Below are 15970 nucleotides of genomic sequence, written 5' to 3' on the forward strand. Positions count from 1 at the left end.
GAGCTCAGGCAGTGTTGTATTTCAGTGTCAATGTTGACTTTTGTGGAGAGGTGGCTGCCAAGGTAGCGGAAATAAACATTTTCTAATGTTACACCATTAAGCTGTATTTCTGGGATTGCAGATGGGTTGGTTGGTGACTGCTGGAAGAGCACTTTGGTTTTTTTCAATGTTCAATGAGAGGCCGAGCTTCTTGTATGCTTCTGCAAAGGTGTTTAGAGTGGCTTGTAGGTCTTCTTCTGAATGCACACAAATTATGATGTCATCGGCATATTGGAGTTGTTGCAACCTGGGTTTTGGTTTTCAGTCTGCTGAGGTTAAATAGCTTGCCATCTGTCTGATAGATGATTTCCTCTCCGGTGGGAAGCTTCCCATCAACAAGATGAAGTATCATAGCGATGAAGATGGAAAATAAGGTTGGGGCAATAACGCATCAATTTGGGGATTTATAGGCTAAAACTAGCACTCTGAATTGTGCTTGGTAATAGACTGGCAGCCAGTGGAGCTGGTGTAATAGGGGGCTGTATGCTCCCTGTACGCTGCTCCGGTGAGAAATCTGGCTGCTGCCCATTGGACCACTTGAAGCTTCCAAACAGTCTTCAAAGGCAACCCCATGAGTGCATTGCAGTAGTCTGTTCGGGATATAACAAGAGCATGGACCACCATGGCCAAGCCTGGCTTTCCAATGTAGGGGCACAACTGGCACACAAGTTTTAATTGTGCCAAAGCTCCCCTGGCCACCTCTGAGACCTGGCATTCTAGGCTCAGTGATGAATCCAGGAGAGCTCCCAAGCTGTGAACCTGCATCTTTAGGGGGAGCGTAACCCTTTCCAACACATGCTGTAACCCTATACCCTGTTTGGCCTCATGACTGTCCAGGAGTACCTCTGTCTTGTCTGGATTCAATTTCAATTTGTTCGCCCTCATCCAGATCGTCACAGCTGCCAAGCACCAGTTCAGAACCTGAACAGCCTTCTTAGCAGCAGGTGGAAAGAAGAGATACAGTTGGATGTCATTTGCGTCCAGCTATATGCAATGGCATTTATTGCAACGCCACTGCATAGTAAGTGGATAATTTCCTCAACTATCCCTCATGACTTCCTAGTCCTTTTTCCTCATTCATTAATGTCAGTTCAGATTCAAATAATGTTGGTGTGAAGTTAGTTCCGTGCACCCCAACATTACATACATTCCCATCAAATCTCATCAGGTCGTTTTTACACACACACACACACACATACCCTTTTCCAATTTTAAAAATGAAACACAGCCCATGGCACTGGGACGTTGTGACTGCCTATTGAAATTGATGTTGAAATGACAACATACAAGGCTCTGTTAGGCTACTCATTTCCTTCTAGCTTCAAAATTAAAGTTGTGATGGATGAGCTGCCTGGGCTGTTTATTTGGCTTGGTTTTGTAATCCAATGGCACAAAAAATATTGAGCTGAAATTCACAAAAGGACGGCCGGCAAGCATCTATATCACATCTTGGAGATCATCCTGATTATGAAACCGCCCAAGTGATGGATGGATATCTGCAGTGAAATCGAAGTCTCGCTTCCTTTCTTTAGATTTTCCCCATCCCAACCCTGAGCCTGGTGGAAGGACCAGCCTATAAGCTGCTTTAAAGTTATGAGAATGAATCTTTCTTAAGTGCTTAAAGTTACTTCCTTCCTACTCTTTGCATTATGAACACCACATATTTGTTTCCCCTGCCCACAACAATTATGTAGTTCCCACAACCTTCAAAGGAGATGAGTTTCCCTTTTTTCTGCATCAGGTATTATGTGAGCAGAGCAAAAGACAGACTGATCATAGCTTTCCATGCCCCTATGGGTCCATAATACGAGGAGGAGGAGGAGGAGGAGGAAGAAGAGGAGGAAGGAGAGTAACCATTATTACCTAAGAATGAGCGTCTGTTGCTTGAGTAATAACTTGCTGAAATTTTCTTACCACTTCATCACACTAGAGAATTAATCCACTTAAAATCCGATTTTGGCCTCCTGCAGAATTCTGGGGTTTGTAGTTTAGTGAGGCTGTTAGAGGCTCCTCCCTAAACTACAAACCCCAGAATTCTGCAGGAGGCAGAAATTGGATTTTAAGTGGATTTTTTCTCTAGTGTGATGAGGTCCACTACTAGGAGGTAAAAAATGGAGGAGATTCTTTCAAGCTAGCACTATTAAATTGAACACCTAGAGTTTCTTGAGAGTCCATGGGAGTAGACTAAAACTCTCGCAGAACATTTTTAGTAGAATGGAGCCAAGATAAAAAAGGTGTTATGAAACTGAGATCTCTTTTGAGTGAATATGCGTTTTGTACCTCTAGAATTGCAGAAGCCGAGCATTGTAGAAGCCAAGAATAATGATCTGCAGTCATTTTTCTGCCCAATTATTTTGTAAAAAATGAACCTGCAGTATTGTTGTTGTTGTTGAGGTTAGATGGCCATCTGCCAGGGGTGCTTTGATTGTGCTTTTGCTACACGAAGGCAGAAGGGGTTGGAATAGATGGCCCAAGGGGTCTCTTCCAACTATCTTTGTATTATTATTATTATTATTATTATTATTGAGGCTGAGTGGCCATCTGTCAGGGGTGATTTGATTGTGCTTTCCCTGCATGAAGGCAGAATGAAGGGGGTTGGACTAGATGACCTTTAGAGGTTTCTTCCAACTCTAAGATTCTATGAAAGGAGTCTTAGTCAATGACGAGCTATACACGAGCCAACAGTGTGATGCTCAGGCTGAAAAGACCAATGCCATTCTAGGCTGCATCAGTGGGAGAAGCCTGAGAGTCCCTGAAAGGGAACTGATATGACACTGTATCTCGGCTGGTTTTTTAATTGCTTTTAATGATAATTATTTAATGCAACTGTTTATTCTAACTTATTGAGCAATGTTTAGTATTGTCTTTTGTTTTAAATTTTTATGGTATATATGTGTATATATATATATACACACATATACATACATACATATACATACTATGTTGGAAGTCACCCTGAGTCCCCATGGGGAGATAGGGCGGGGTACAGATAAATTGTGGTTGTTGTTTGTAAAACCACAGACATGAGCCGTGTCATTTTTTAGGACATTCAATATTTAAAACTGTAGAGTGACCATTACTGGGAGTTACAGTCCCAAACAGGGCTGTTTGAATCACTCTTTTTTTGGTGAGGGATGGGAGAGTTCAGTACATTTCCTATGTTAGTTCATGAATCCTTAGAGTTTTGAGTCAGATTAGTATAACTGTTCCCATTTTACAAATGGGATATGGGCAGAAGTCTGAATACAGGTGCAGTTATGTAACGGTCTATGCTTCAAACAAGATCAAAGACTTTGTGGAATACTGATTCCTCGGAGAGCTGTACTCATTGTATATTTCACAATAGAAATCCAATACATTCTGGGACTGAGCAAATTCATTGATCAAATCCCTCCTGCTTTGATTGCAAAAACGGTTGCCTCAGTCCATTAATCTGGAGAGCAGAAACTAACAAAAATCAATGAGATGCAACTTCAAACCTACCTTCCCCGTGATTATCAATCTTGCATCTCAGAACAGAGACTGGGGTGGATGATAAAGCTGGAGGTGAGACAAAACTGAGTGGAAGCAAGTGAAGTGTTGTGCCTTGTGTTGTTGTGTGTTAAAATACAGGCCTATGCATTTTGACTAACCCTGTACAATGTGTGCATTGTGTGCATGAAACAGAAGTGAGATCATAGTGGTCACTTCAGTGAATGATCTTTGTCTGAGCACTGACTTCTCCTGTCATTTTAATCTGCTGCAGGTAGGATCTTGAATGTGTATATAAGGGACTTTGCTATTAATGGCTGACAATGGGCCCGCCCAGACATTACCTTTATCCCAGGAGCTCCCACAGCAAATAGAACAGTGGCCAGACACTGTTCCCTGTAAAAGCGGAAGCAATTGCTGCAAACAGTAAAAAACATTAGATTTGCAGGTGCAGGAATATCCTGGTTCTGAGCTAGAAATCTGCATCTTCGACTGCCTGCCTGTCCTTGCACTAGGAAAGCATGGGATTTTTTTTTATCTTGGTTTCTTCCCTAGTTTCAAATGTCTGATCCTGATTGGTCGGTTCCGGCTGGATGTCCTGCGGCAGCCATCTTGAGGGCTGCAAAATTCCGGGACAAAGCAGGCAGTGTGGACTACGGAGTCAGACATCCTGAGACCTCCTCACGGATCCCAGGTTTTTTTTTCTCCCTAATTAAAGCGTGCAATTTGGTGCTGTCTGGAACTGCTCAATGATGCACTGAAATACAAAAGGTTGGCAACACTCTTTTTGAATACTAACAGGAATTTTATTTACTCTTTTATAATTTTTGCTTTGGGGATTTCTATATCCACCCCACCGTACTCCATCCCTACTCCCTTTATGCCTTATTGCCTGGTTGATTTATCTCTTCTCACCATTGTTGAAAGCCAGATTGGTCAACAGTGTGATGTTCTACTACTGAAATCCGCTGTTTATTAATCCCAACACCTGTTCTTCTTTGTAAGTTACTTCAGTTGTTGAGTATGGTGGAAAGAAACCTATCGTTTCTTGGCTATACATCATGTTGTCCCTTCTTCTCTGTTTTTCCTAAATTGCATGGTGAATGTATTCCCTCGGAATTTGATCATAAACCAAAGATGGTCAGAGTGAGGAAGGGGAGAAAAGCTGACCACAGACCACCACCCTTCATACAGGTGGTGCTCCTGGTGTGTTAAAAACAATGAGAAGAAAAGTGTCCATTTGAAAAACCCTAGCCAGATAAACTAGTTGCTATGGCAGATTATTAAAGGGGAAGTTGTAGAAAGAACAGTGTGCCAACAGCAGTAATAAATTGGCCTTGAAGCCAGGCAAACGTCTGGACGCTTGATGAAAGCACCCTGGAATAAGTGATGTTACAGCTGACTTTGTCATTACCTGCTCTGTAATGTGAATCTGCTGAACTTGTAACACATAGTAGCCTTATCGGAATCCAGTGCCATTTAACCATCAACTTCTTCTTCAGCTTGGAACATACACCAAGGAACTTTGAATGCTGCTTTGGGAAGTGTGTATTTTCTCAGGTCCTGGAGAGATATCAGGAGATATCTAAGTTTCCCAAGGCATCAAAGAGTTTTTTAATGCCATGAACACTGGAAGTTAGTAGATCTCAATCTTGCACATGGGTGCTGCTAATTATGCTGAATATGACCACACAATTTCTTTGCTGCAACAGCTCCAATATCTGCCAGTTTGTTTCCAGGCACAAAGTGTTTGGATATGACCTATAAAATACAAGATGACTCGTGCTATTTGGCAGGTCATTATCTCCCTAGCCCTGAGATCCTCAGGAGATGTCGTTCTCTCAGTTCCACCACCATTGTAACTACAGTTGGTTGGGATGTAAGAAAGGGCCTTCTCAGTGGTTGCCCCTCATCTCTGGAATTTCTTGCCTAACGAGGCCAGAATGGCCCCCTCTTTGTTGTCCTTCTGCCGACAGGCTAAAACCTTTTTATTCAGATTATAACTGATGTGTAAAGGTGTGATGTTGTGCTGGGGCATGTTACAGCCCAGCCACTGATCTGACACCTCTGCACTCAAAATAATGCTCGGACAACAAGGAAGCAGTCTACTGAGTTAAAGTGTATTGTAAAAAGCAGTGTAATATAGGAAAACCTAATTCAAAAATACATTCCAAAGTAAAAACTAGAAAAAGTATACATAAGTATACATAAAAGGCAGAAGTATGAATACATTCCAAAACTGGTTTCAAAGAACATTCCAAAATGCAGGTTATAGTTAAAATATTCTTGAAGCAGTAAACCACACAGATCACTATAGAAAGTAAAGCCAAAAACCCACAGAACTTAAGACTAAAAGCTATATCCAAAATGTGACTCTCCAATTCCAAACCAGGAAACATGACATGAAAGCAAGACCGAAAATCTCCTATCCTGGAGCTCATTAACACAGGATAATCTTCTTTTGAAAATACAAAGTTGTTCTCACAAAGAACAACTCATGAAGCTGAATTAATAAACTAATTCATTTCCATGGGGACACTAAGAATCTACTACCTGACCTTTTTGGTTTATCTTTTAGATGTAGTGAGAACCTTAATTGCCTTTGCCTAGCAGTATCTCACCTTAACTGAAGGTGCTGGGATATAGGCAACAACCCAGCCTCTCTCTCCTCCCTTACATCATTCCCAGGATCAGGCTGAGCATACGGCTGCGTTTCATGGGAAACATTCTCACTACAATCACATTTGTCTGTTAAGCATTTCCCATAATCACAAGAAGAATGACCTTCTCCCTGAAGCACTACAGAAACAGTGGGCTCGATTTCAGATTCTACTTCAGTCCTCATCACCAAAGGGTCCCCCTCCTCTTCCTCAGACCAGGCCTCAACAGGGCATGCTGGGAAAGATAAATGGTTCACTCATAGTTATGTGTGCTCCTCCATCAGTGGGTCATTCCACAGAGACCTATTCGGAGAGGGGCAGTAGCTCACAAGCTAGACATATGTTTTGCACATCACAGGTCCCATCTCTGGTATTCCCAGGCAGAGCTCAGAAACATTTCTTTCTGAAACCCCAGAGAGCTGTTATTGTGAAGACGGTATTTTTCATATAATTTTTATTGTGAAGATATGAGGAATGGAGAAAGGTACAAGAGTGGATGTAGAACAGGGACATTTTTAACATCTTACACCTTTCATCTTTTTCCATTGTTAACTCATACAAAAAAGGTCCCTATGATGTTAAAAAAAGGAAAAAAGAGTGAACACTTCTTTTTAAATCTAAAACAGAAGGATAGAAAAGCGGAAGTACAGTGCATTGAAACAAAGGAGATAGAAAAGTCGAGACAAGAAAAATAGAAAGCCCTAACTACCACTTCCTACCCTGTCTCTGCTATCTTTCTCAAAATAAAAAAAAAATCTGTCCATGAAGACAGTATTAAGCTTGATGTACCCATGGTTTGGCAAAGAATGAGGGAATAAGGGTGATGTGATTGTTGGACTAAAAATGAGAGAATCAGTGTTAGAGTGGGATTCCAGAAGATCGGGGTCCAAATACCTAATTGGCAACTGGAACCCACTAAGTGTCCTTGGGCAAATCATACTCCCTGTATAATTATGCTGCATTATATGAGTCTACACTGCCATATAATCCAGTTCAAAGCAAATAATCTGGATTTTATATGGCAGTGCAGAAGGGGGCTAGGTCTCTTTCAATTCTATGATGCTATGACATTTGGGCCTGCAGTGGATTGCCTATCCACTACAGGACCTAGTAGTGTGTGTTTGTGTGTGCTGAATCAGCTTGCTGCTTCGCACTGGGATGTGGTGGGCAAAATATCAGGCAGAAAGGAAAGGGTAGTATTTCTTTATATAATGGTCTTAATGCATTCTAAATATAAGAAAGGCTGAAATCATTATGCTGGATCAGACAAAAGATCCACCAGAAATATACTACTGTATACCTGGAGGCACTACCAGAAATATGAAAAAAGCTGTATTAGAGAAAATCAAAAACTCATCTTGTAAATATCCAGCTTCTCACAATGACCAGTGAAGTTCAGTTTTGGAAGCTGAGAATGGTTGGCCCTTCCAATAGCTTCAGTCTGAGTAGAAACCTTTTTGCATATTCTTCTATTATCATGAGTAAGATGAGAGTCTACTATACTGAAATTGTGACGAGCACTCACCTGCTTCTTGGAGTCGGTATTATTCTCTGACACATCACCGTTGTGGTTGAATGTTTTCCTCCATTGCCAACCTCCTGTGTGACATCCCACTGCTGTGGATCGCTTGCCTTAGCACTCAGAATATTTACGCCTTTCTTCACTTTAGCCCTGTTGAGAAGGAAAGTATGTAAACATAAATAGCTTGAAATGACATACTTCTGTCCAGCACTACCCACTGCTCATTGGAACAAAGGACAGAGAGTGATCAGTATCTCTTTTAAGGTCAGAAGAGGCATTTCCTCATGGTGTAACATAAAAAGTTGGACAGATCAATGAAAACATAAGACAATTCCTAATAATATTACCAACAGAACTACACCATACCCAGGGGAGGCTCAACCCATTACGCAAAGTAAGCATTTGCAGTATAGTTGATTTTGCCCAGTAGACTATAGCTGGAGCTCTCCCGGTGCATAGAAATGATGTGCCAGGAGAGCAGGGGGGAGAGTGATTTTCCTCCCCCCCCCCGCTCTCCTGGCACATCATTTCTAAACTACCGGAGGCCAGGTAAGTTTTCCTTGCTTTTCAAAGGGGTTTGGGGGCTGTGGGGGAGGGGGTGGGTATTACCACAGTTTTCTGGACTAATCCGGAGTAGTCTGGACTAATCTAGTCTGGAAAACTGTGGGAATGGTGTCTGGACTGCAGTATCTTGCAGTCATCTTCCCCTATGAAGCAGTGTGTACCTTGAGATCATCCAGGGAGGCACTGTTCTATCTCCCTCCGCCGTCTCAAGCACGGTTGGTGGGGACGAGGGAGAGGGCCTTCTCGGTGGTGGCCCCTGACTCTGGAACTCCCACCCTAGGGAGATCAGACAGGCTCCCAATTTGTCCTCTTTCTGGAGACAACTAAAAACCTGGATGTTCCGCTGTGATTTTGATTAAGCAGTCCACCAGTAATTTTCCTGTCCCTACTTTAAGTTCAGCACTTTACGTCGGCCCTCTTATTGTCTACCTCAACACTTTTGATGACAGTATTTCCAGCCTTGTCTACTTGATTGTTGCACTTCTCTTGCACTCCTTTCAGAATGTATTGTATTCAGTGAGTCTGTACCTCAGCTATGTTCTTTATTTCAGCCATATTGTTTTGTTGTTGTTTACAGTTGTGATTGTTTTTATATCTTTAAATCTGATGTTGTTAATCTGATGCGTTTTATTTGTAATTTTTTGGCCTTGTCCCTTGTAAGCTGACCCAAGTCCCCTTGGGGAGATGGTTGGCGGGGTATAAAAATAAAGCTATTATTATTATTATTATTATTATTATTATTATTATTATTATTATTCTGCGCCTTCCAAGAAGACACGGAATAAACCCACTATCTAATTAATTCGCTACAAACCAGGGTTTTTTCTGGTTTGTGGCAAATTAATTCAAGAATTGTCCAGGACATCATCTGGACAGCCCCTTCTTTATTGTGGGAGTGACCGCAATAAACGGGCTGTCTGGATGTGCCCACAGCCATATAACCCAGAATATCAAGGCAGATAATCCATAATATCTGCTTTGAACTGGAATATCTGAGTCCACACTGCCAGATAATCCAGTTCAATATGGATTTTATACAGTTGTGTGGAAGGGGCCTCAGAGGGGGTAAAGAAGAGAGGGTGGCGCCATGGAGCTGGGCTAGACAAGGGAAAACACTGAGAACAGCTGGAAGGAGGAGGGTTGGAAGGAGAAACAAGAGAAATTATTGAGAGAAAGACTGTTGAAGAATGAGGCCAGGAGTCGACTAAAACCTTTTCAATCTTGAAGCCTCTGAACTTATCTTGGAGACAGATAAGTCATAGTTGTAGTAGAAATAACAGCTGGCAGAAAACAGAAGGCTTTGGATAAGCAGTTAGACAAGCTTGGACTGAACACTACCTCCATCTAGTGGCCTATGGTTTTATAATTTCACTAGCCATCACCTGCCATGCGTTGCTGTGGCCCAGTCTGTGTATATGTGTTTTGTGTGTGTGTATGTGTGTATATATGTGGTTTTGCACATGCATTGTAATGTATTTTTAATTTCTTGGCTTTTTTAGTCTCTTCTGCTGAGTTTTTCAGTGTTTTTATGAGTGATGGTCACTTGTTGGCCTGATAGGTCCAATGTGCAGCAGCCAGGTTACTAACAGGAGCGGTGCTCAGGGAACTTACAACTCCTCTGCTGAACCAGCTCTACTGGCTGCCAGTTTGCTACCGGGCTCAATTCAAAGTGCTGGCTTTAGCTTATAAAGCCCTAAATGGTTCCGGCCCAGCTTATCTATCTGAACGCATCTCTTCCTACGAACCCTCCAGGAATTTGAGATCATCCAAGGAGGCCCTGCTCTCGATCCCGCCTGCTTCACAAGCATGTCTTGCGGGGACAAGAGACAGGGCCTTCTCTGTGGTGGCCCCTCAGCTGTGGAACTCCCTGCCTAGGGATATTAGATTAGCCCCTCCCTCCTGACCTTTCGGAAAAGAGTAAAAACTTGGCTCTTTGAGCAAGCATTTGGAACCTCCGAATAAATAGACAAACTTGAATTGGAAAATGACCCAGGAACGGCCCAAGACGATGGAATGGATAAGGACTTGAATGAGAGGATATAGTTTTTAGTTTTTAATATTGTTATTATGCACTGTCTTATGTCTAATTGCACTATAATGATTCTTTTTGTTTATCAATGTATGTATTTTTATGGCATCGAATTGTGCCGATTGTGTACGCCGCTCTGAGTCGTCTTTGGGCTGATATGAGCGGGGTAGAAATAATGCGAATAAATAAATAATAGGTGTATTGTGTCCAAATTTAGTGTCAATTCGCCCAGTGAGATTGTATTGCAAAATGTAGCAAAGTGAACAGTCTGAAGAATTATAGTGCTCCAGTCTGCATATTCATCTGGTAAGTGAGCAGTAGGACAGCTAACTTAAAAATGTGGATCAAACCAAGATTACTCCAGCCTTAACTTCAGAAGGAAATGCAACATCATCACATAGGTATACCAATTAGTTAGTCATAATGGTTACATAGAATACATTTTCTCCAAAGTTGTTTGAAGTGGACAATAATCGCTAGGATTACAAAAAGCAGGGAAGAACGAAAACCTTCTTGTAGATTTTGTGAATGCATCCGGTTGGCTATGTGTGTGTGTGCTTTCTATCCATTTCAAATGACATACTTCCTATAATTTCTCCTATGAAATGCCATATTTCCTATCATGTTCAAATACCATGACTATAGACATGATGGAAGATATAATCTGAAAGATTCGTTGGCTAGCAATATGCTATCTTTAGCTACTGAGGGTCCTTCCACACAGCTGAATAAAATCCTACATTTTCTTCTTTGAACTAGAATATATGGCAGTGTGGACTAAGAGCCCTTCCACACAGCCCTATATCCCAGAATATCAAGGCAGAATACCCCACAATAAGATAAAGGTAAAAGTTTCCTCTTGACATTGAGTCCAGCTGTGTCCGACTCTGGGGGGTGGTGCTCATTTCCATTTCTAAGCTGAAGAGCCGGTATTGCATCTGTCAAGTAGGAAATTTAGGTACCGCTTTATGCGGGGAGGCTAATTTAACTAATTTACGACTCCATAAAAACCTTCCAGCAGCATGCGTAAGAATGAGGAAGTACTCCATCAAGGACTCGGTGTCACAAGTAGACAGTGAAGCAGCAGCTCCCCCTGTGGCTGGAATTGAGTATACCCTCATGAAGCCGGAAAGCTGGAATGTTAAATTGCCTCTGTGTCTGTCTTTATATGTTGTATGTAAAATGGCATTGAATGTTTGCCATGTATACTACATTGTAATCTGCCCTGAGTCCCCTGTAGGGTGGGAATGGTAGAATATAAATACTGTAAATAAATAAATAAATAAATAAGTAAATAATTGTCTATACATGCCTCCAAGGTCATGTGACCAGCATGACTGCATGGAGTGCTGTTACCTTCCTGCCAGAGTGCTACCTATTGATCTACTCACATTTGCATTTTATTGAACTGCCAGGTTGGCAGAAGCTGGGGCTAACAGTGGGAACTCATCCCAGGTTGGATTTGAACTGCCAACCTTTCAGTCAGCCAGTTCAGTAGCTCAGTGGTTTAACCCGCTGTGCCACCGAGGGCTTCCCGCAATATCTTCTTTGAACTGGGTTATCTGAGTCCACACTGCCATATATTCCAGTTCAAAGCAGATAATGTGGGATTTTTGCTTTGGTATTCTGGGATTTTATACAGCTGTGTGGAAGGGGCCTCAAAGGCAAACTCCTCTGGACAAATCTCACCAAGAACACCCAATGATAGGTTAGTCTTAGGTTTTCCACAAATTAGAAATAATCCGAAAGCACACCGGAACAACATACATGCCCAGTTGACATAATATTTTTATCAGAGGCTGATTGGTTGTTCAAGTACTAGTGGACTATCCCTATGCAAAAACTGTAAAGTTGGGCCTTTTCAGGATTGGGCATCTACCCTCTGGAACAGTCTTCCCATATGGTACGAGAGTCAGAGACTGAATTCAATTTAAAATATCTATTAAAAACACATCTGTTTAGGCAGGCCTCCACCATCTGATAATAATTACACTTTTCTTTCTGGAGTTTTAAGTATATATATATGTGTGTGTGTGTGTGTGTGTGTGTCTGTATGTATAATTTTAAAACTCTTTTTGTATTTATTTTATATGATTCTAGAGAAGTATTTTAAACTAAATCCTTAAACACTTTGCCCTAAATCCTTCTGTAAGTCCTAATCAAAATATGCCCTCATCATGCAATAATTGCTTCAAGGGGTCTTATGCTAGTTAGGACTAACCAGCGGAATTCCTCAAGTGCTATATAAAAACTCTACACAGAATAAGGGAAGCCCATCTGGAGAACTCCAGGTTAAGAGAGACTAGATTAGACTGAAATTTATTAGGCTTCCCCTTTTCTTTAATTACTTTGCTGTGCTAGATAATTTTTAAGTAATTTTTTAGTTGAAAAAGGGAACATGATTCAAAGAAACACACGCACGCACACATATATAGATAGATAAGGTTTCCACTTGACAGTAAGTCTAGCCGAGTCTAACTCTGGGATGTGGTGCTCATCTCCATTTCTAAGCTGAAGAGCTGCTGTTGTCCATAGACGCCTCCTAGGTCATGTGGCCAGCATGACTGCAAGGAGCACCGTTAACTATTTTCTTTTATTATTTTAGTTGATGTATCCCGTCAATCAACAAACTTTTGCCATATGAGTCTTACCTCGATATACATTATTCAAAAAGTAAATTTATCTTATATGACACTATATACATTATTTAGATGTGTATCACCCATTACCCATACCTTCCCCCCTTTCCTTCCCTTCCTCCTGGAACAGCAATTCTAAATGATGTCATTGCATCAATTTAACCATGTGGAAAGCCTGGTTCAAAATGCTATATCTATCATCACCATCTATTTTGTCAATTAGAATAGACCATTTCCTGTACCAGTCTTGTTTTGTATGACTATTTATATACTTGTTTTCCTTTGATTAATGAAATCATTGATTAGATATTCTGACAGATAAGCCCACAAGTTTCTAAATCCCATCTTGTATTGTCTCTCCACCCTCGGGTTATTGAAGCCTGTATTGTGGCTGTCATATATTTTAGGATTTCTGTCCAATTATTGTTGATCTTCCTTTGCCTCTACAGTGAGAGATATGAATCTGGCTTTATCCCACATTAATTCTTTCTCTATTATTTCTTCCATTACATTTCTTATTTTACTATAATAATTCTGAATTTTTCTACAATCCCACCACATGTGAGAGAATGAACCTATTCCCCACAATTATGCCAAGACTAGTTTTAAACATTTCCCATTATGTGAGCTAATTGAAGGGAGAGGGGGTTCAAAGCAGTACCTATTGATCTACTTACATTTGTATGTTTTTGAACTGCTAGGTTGGCAGAAGCTGGGCCTAACAACGGGAGCTCACCCTGCTCCATGGATTTGAACCACCAAACTTCTGTTCAGCAAGTTCTGCAGCTTAGCCATTTAACCCGCGACTCCACTGCAGTCCCTATTACGAAAACTTCAAAGCTATGTTCTAGCTACTACGACAAAGTACAAACCTATATCAAAGCACAAAAAACACATACATGCATATACAAACTAAACAAACACAAATGTCTATAAAACTTACACTCACTATGTAACAGTTTTTATGCCTCATTATTCTACTCCCTTTAACTGACACTATATAACAACCCTTCTGCATTTGGTAACATTCTTCTAATTTATAAATCCTACAGTTGATAATTGCGCCATCGTTACTGTGAAAAGGTAATAAATAAATCCCAATTTTTTAAAAAGTTGATCAAAAATTTCTCTTTAATCAGTATTGTCACTTTGTCCACCTCAGCTAGTTCACAGATCTTCATCAGCCATTCCTCTTCCATTGGGATAACTAGTGCTAGGGCAGTGGTTCTCAACCTTCCTAATGCTACAACCACTTAATACAGTTTCTCATATGGGGTGACCCCCAACCATAAAAGGATACCTGATATGCTCAAATTTGAATACTGGGGGGATTGATTCTGTCATTTGGGAGTTGTAGTTGCTGGGATTTATAGTTCACCTACAATCAAAGAGCATTCTGAACTCCACCAATGATGGAATTGAACCAAACTTGGCACACAGAACTCCCATGACCAACAAAAAATACAGGAAGGGTATTTTCGCAAGCTCTGAGGATGCCTGCCATGGATACAGGCAAAACGTCAGGAGAGAATGTTTCTGGAACATGGCCAGACAGCCTGGAAAACTCACAACAACCCAATGATTCCGGCCATGAAAGTATTCGACAATATACTGGAAGGGTTTGGTGGGCACTGACCTTGAGTTTTGGAGTTGTACTCTACCTATGCCCAGCGAGGACTGTCGACTCAAATAATGATGGATCTGGACCAAACTTGGCACAAATACTCAATATGTCCAAATGTGAACACCAGTGGAGTTTGGGGAAAATAGACATTGACATTTGGGAGTTGTAGTTGCTGGGATTTATAGTTCACCTACAATCAAAGTGCATTATGAACCCCACCAATGATAGAATTGGGCCAAACTTCCCACACAGAACCCCCATGAGCAACAGAAAATACTGCGTTTTATGATGGTCTCTGGCGACCCCTCTGACACCTCCCTCACGACCCCTCAGGGTTCCTGGCCCCCAGGTTGAGAAACACTGTGCTAGGGTATTTTGAGGGAGAGGGAATGGTGGGGCAGAGATACTCAGAAGAAATTGACTGCCAAAAAAGCCCATGACAGAATAACTCCGCCTAAACCTTTCTCTTCCATCTAGATATCTGTATTTTGCATGTTGGCTTCCTGGATATTGCCTGGGAGAGGTCTGTTGTCACTTGCAATTGGTTTCATGACAGCTGGAATTTGATTGGGGGTTACAATATCCTCAGGAGTTAGAGATTGCTCTTTCCACCATGAAACGCAGTAGAGACATGAGCTGGGTTTCTGGTTTATTTGGGATGACATTTTCTTTGGACAAGGTTAGTAGAACAATCCAGGACAGGAGGATAGATGGATGGATGGGGCGGGTTGGCGGGAAGTGGGGGGGGGGGGGCAAAAAGAATGATAGAGAAAAATTGCTCTGGTAGTGGTGAAGTCACTTTGTCAATTAATTTGCATATTGAACATGAGGGGGAGCCTCTTTGCTCTTTATGTATACATGAAACGTATTACATAATGTCCATTTAAAGGCAGGACCAGTCCAAGAGGAAGTAGGTTAACTGTGCTGAGGGAAATCAATGCTGGGATGGCACTTAGTGCTGGAGTGAGCTGTTGGAATGCCCCAAAGAGTAGGCTTCAAAATAAATACGTAGAAGCATAATCTGCTACATACACACATGCACGCACACAGTCGCTCGTCTCTTCCTGTCTCTCCCTTTCTCTCTCAGCTTTATGTAACAAGGTCAACAGATGAGGTAGAATTAGGTCAGGAAATGAAAACAGTTCAGATTTCTGTGTTGATTTTTTAATACAGTCTTCCTCTCCTTGTGCACCAGAACTTCTATTATAAAGGAGAGGGAAATTTTCACTTATTTATGTGAACCTCAATATTTTTGTTATGTGATTTCATCTTCCACAAGAACCACGGGTTTGGTGTCCGGCGTGTCAATCTCCCAGAAGGCTAGATTTATTTATTTATTTATTTATTTTATTTATTTATTTAATACGCTTGTATACCGCCGATATCTCAGCCAAGCGGCGACTCATCGCGGTTTACAACAAC

The 15970-nt window shown here is 41.3% G+C and overlaps 1 protein-coding gene across 1 annotated transcript in view; it reads right to left on the minus strand.

Annotated features, from left to right (window-relative positions):
- Positions 1–15970, minus strand: part of TMEM132C (transmembrane protein 132C) — a 270374-nt gene that overhangs the window by 99082 nt on the left and 155322 nt on the right. The window contains exon 3 of the mRNA XM_060785593.2: positions 7696–7842. Coding sequence (XP_060641576.2) covers positions 7696–7842 — 147 coding nt within the window. The remainder of the gene's footprint in view (positions 1–7695; positions 7843–15970) is intronic.

Source organism: Anolis sagrei, chromosome X, assembly GCF_037176765.1.
Source record: "Anolis sagrei isolate rAnoSag1 chromosome X, rAnoSag1.mat, whole genome shotgun sequence".
NCBI lineage: Eukaryota > Metazoa > Chordata > Lepidosauria > Squamata > Dactyloidae > Anolis > Anolis sagrei.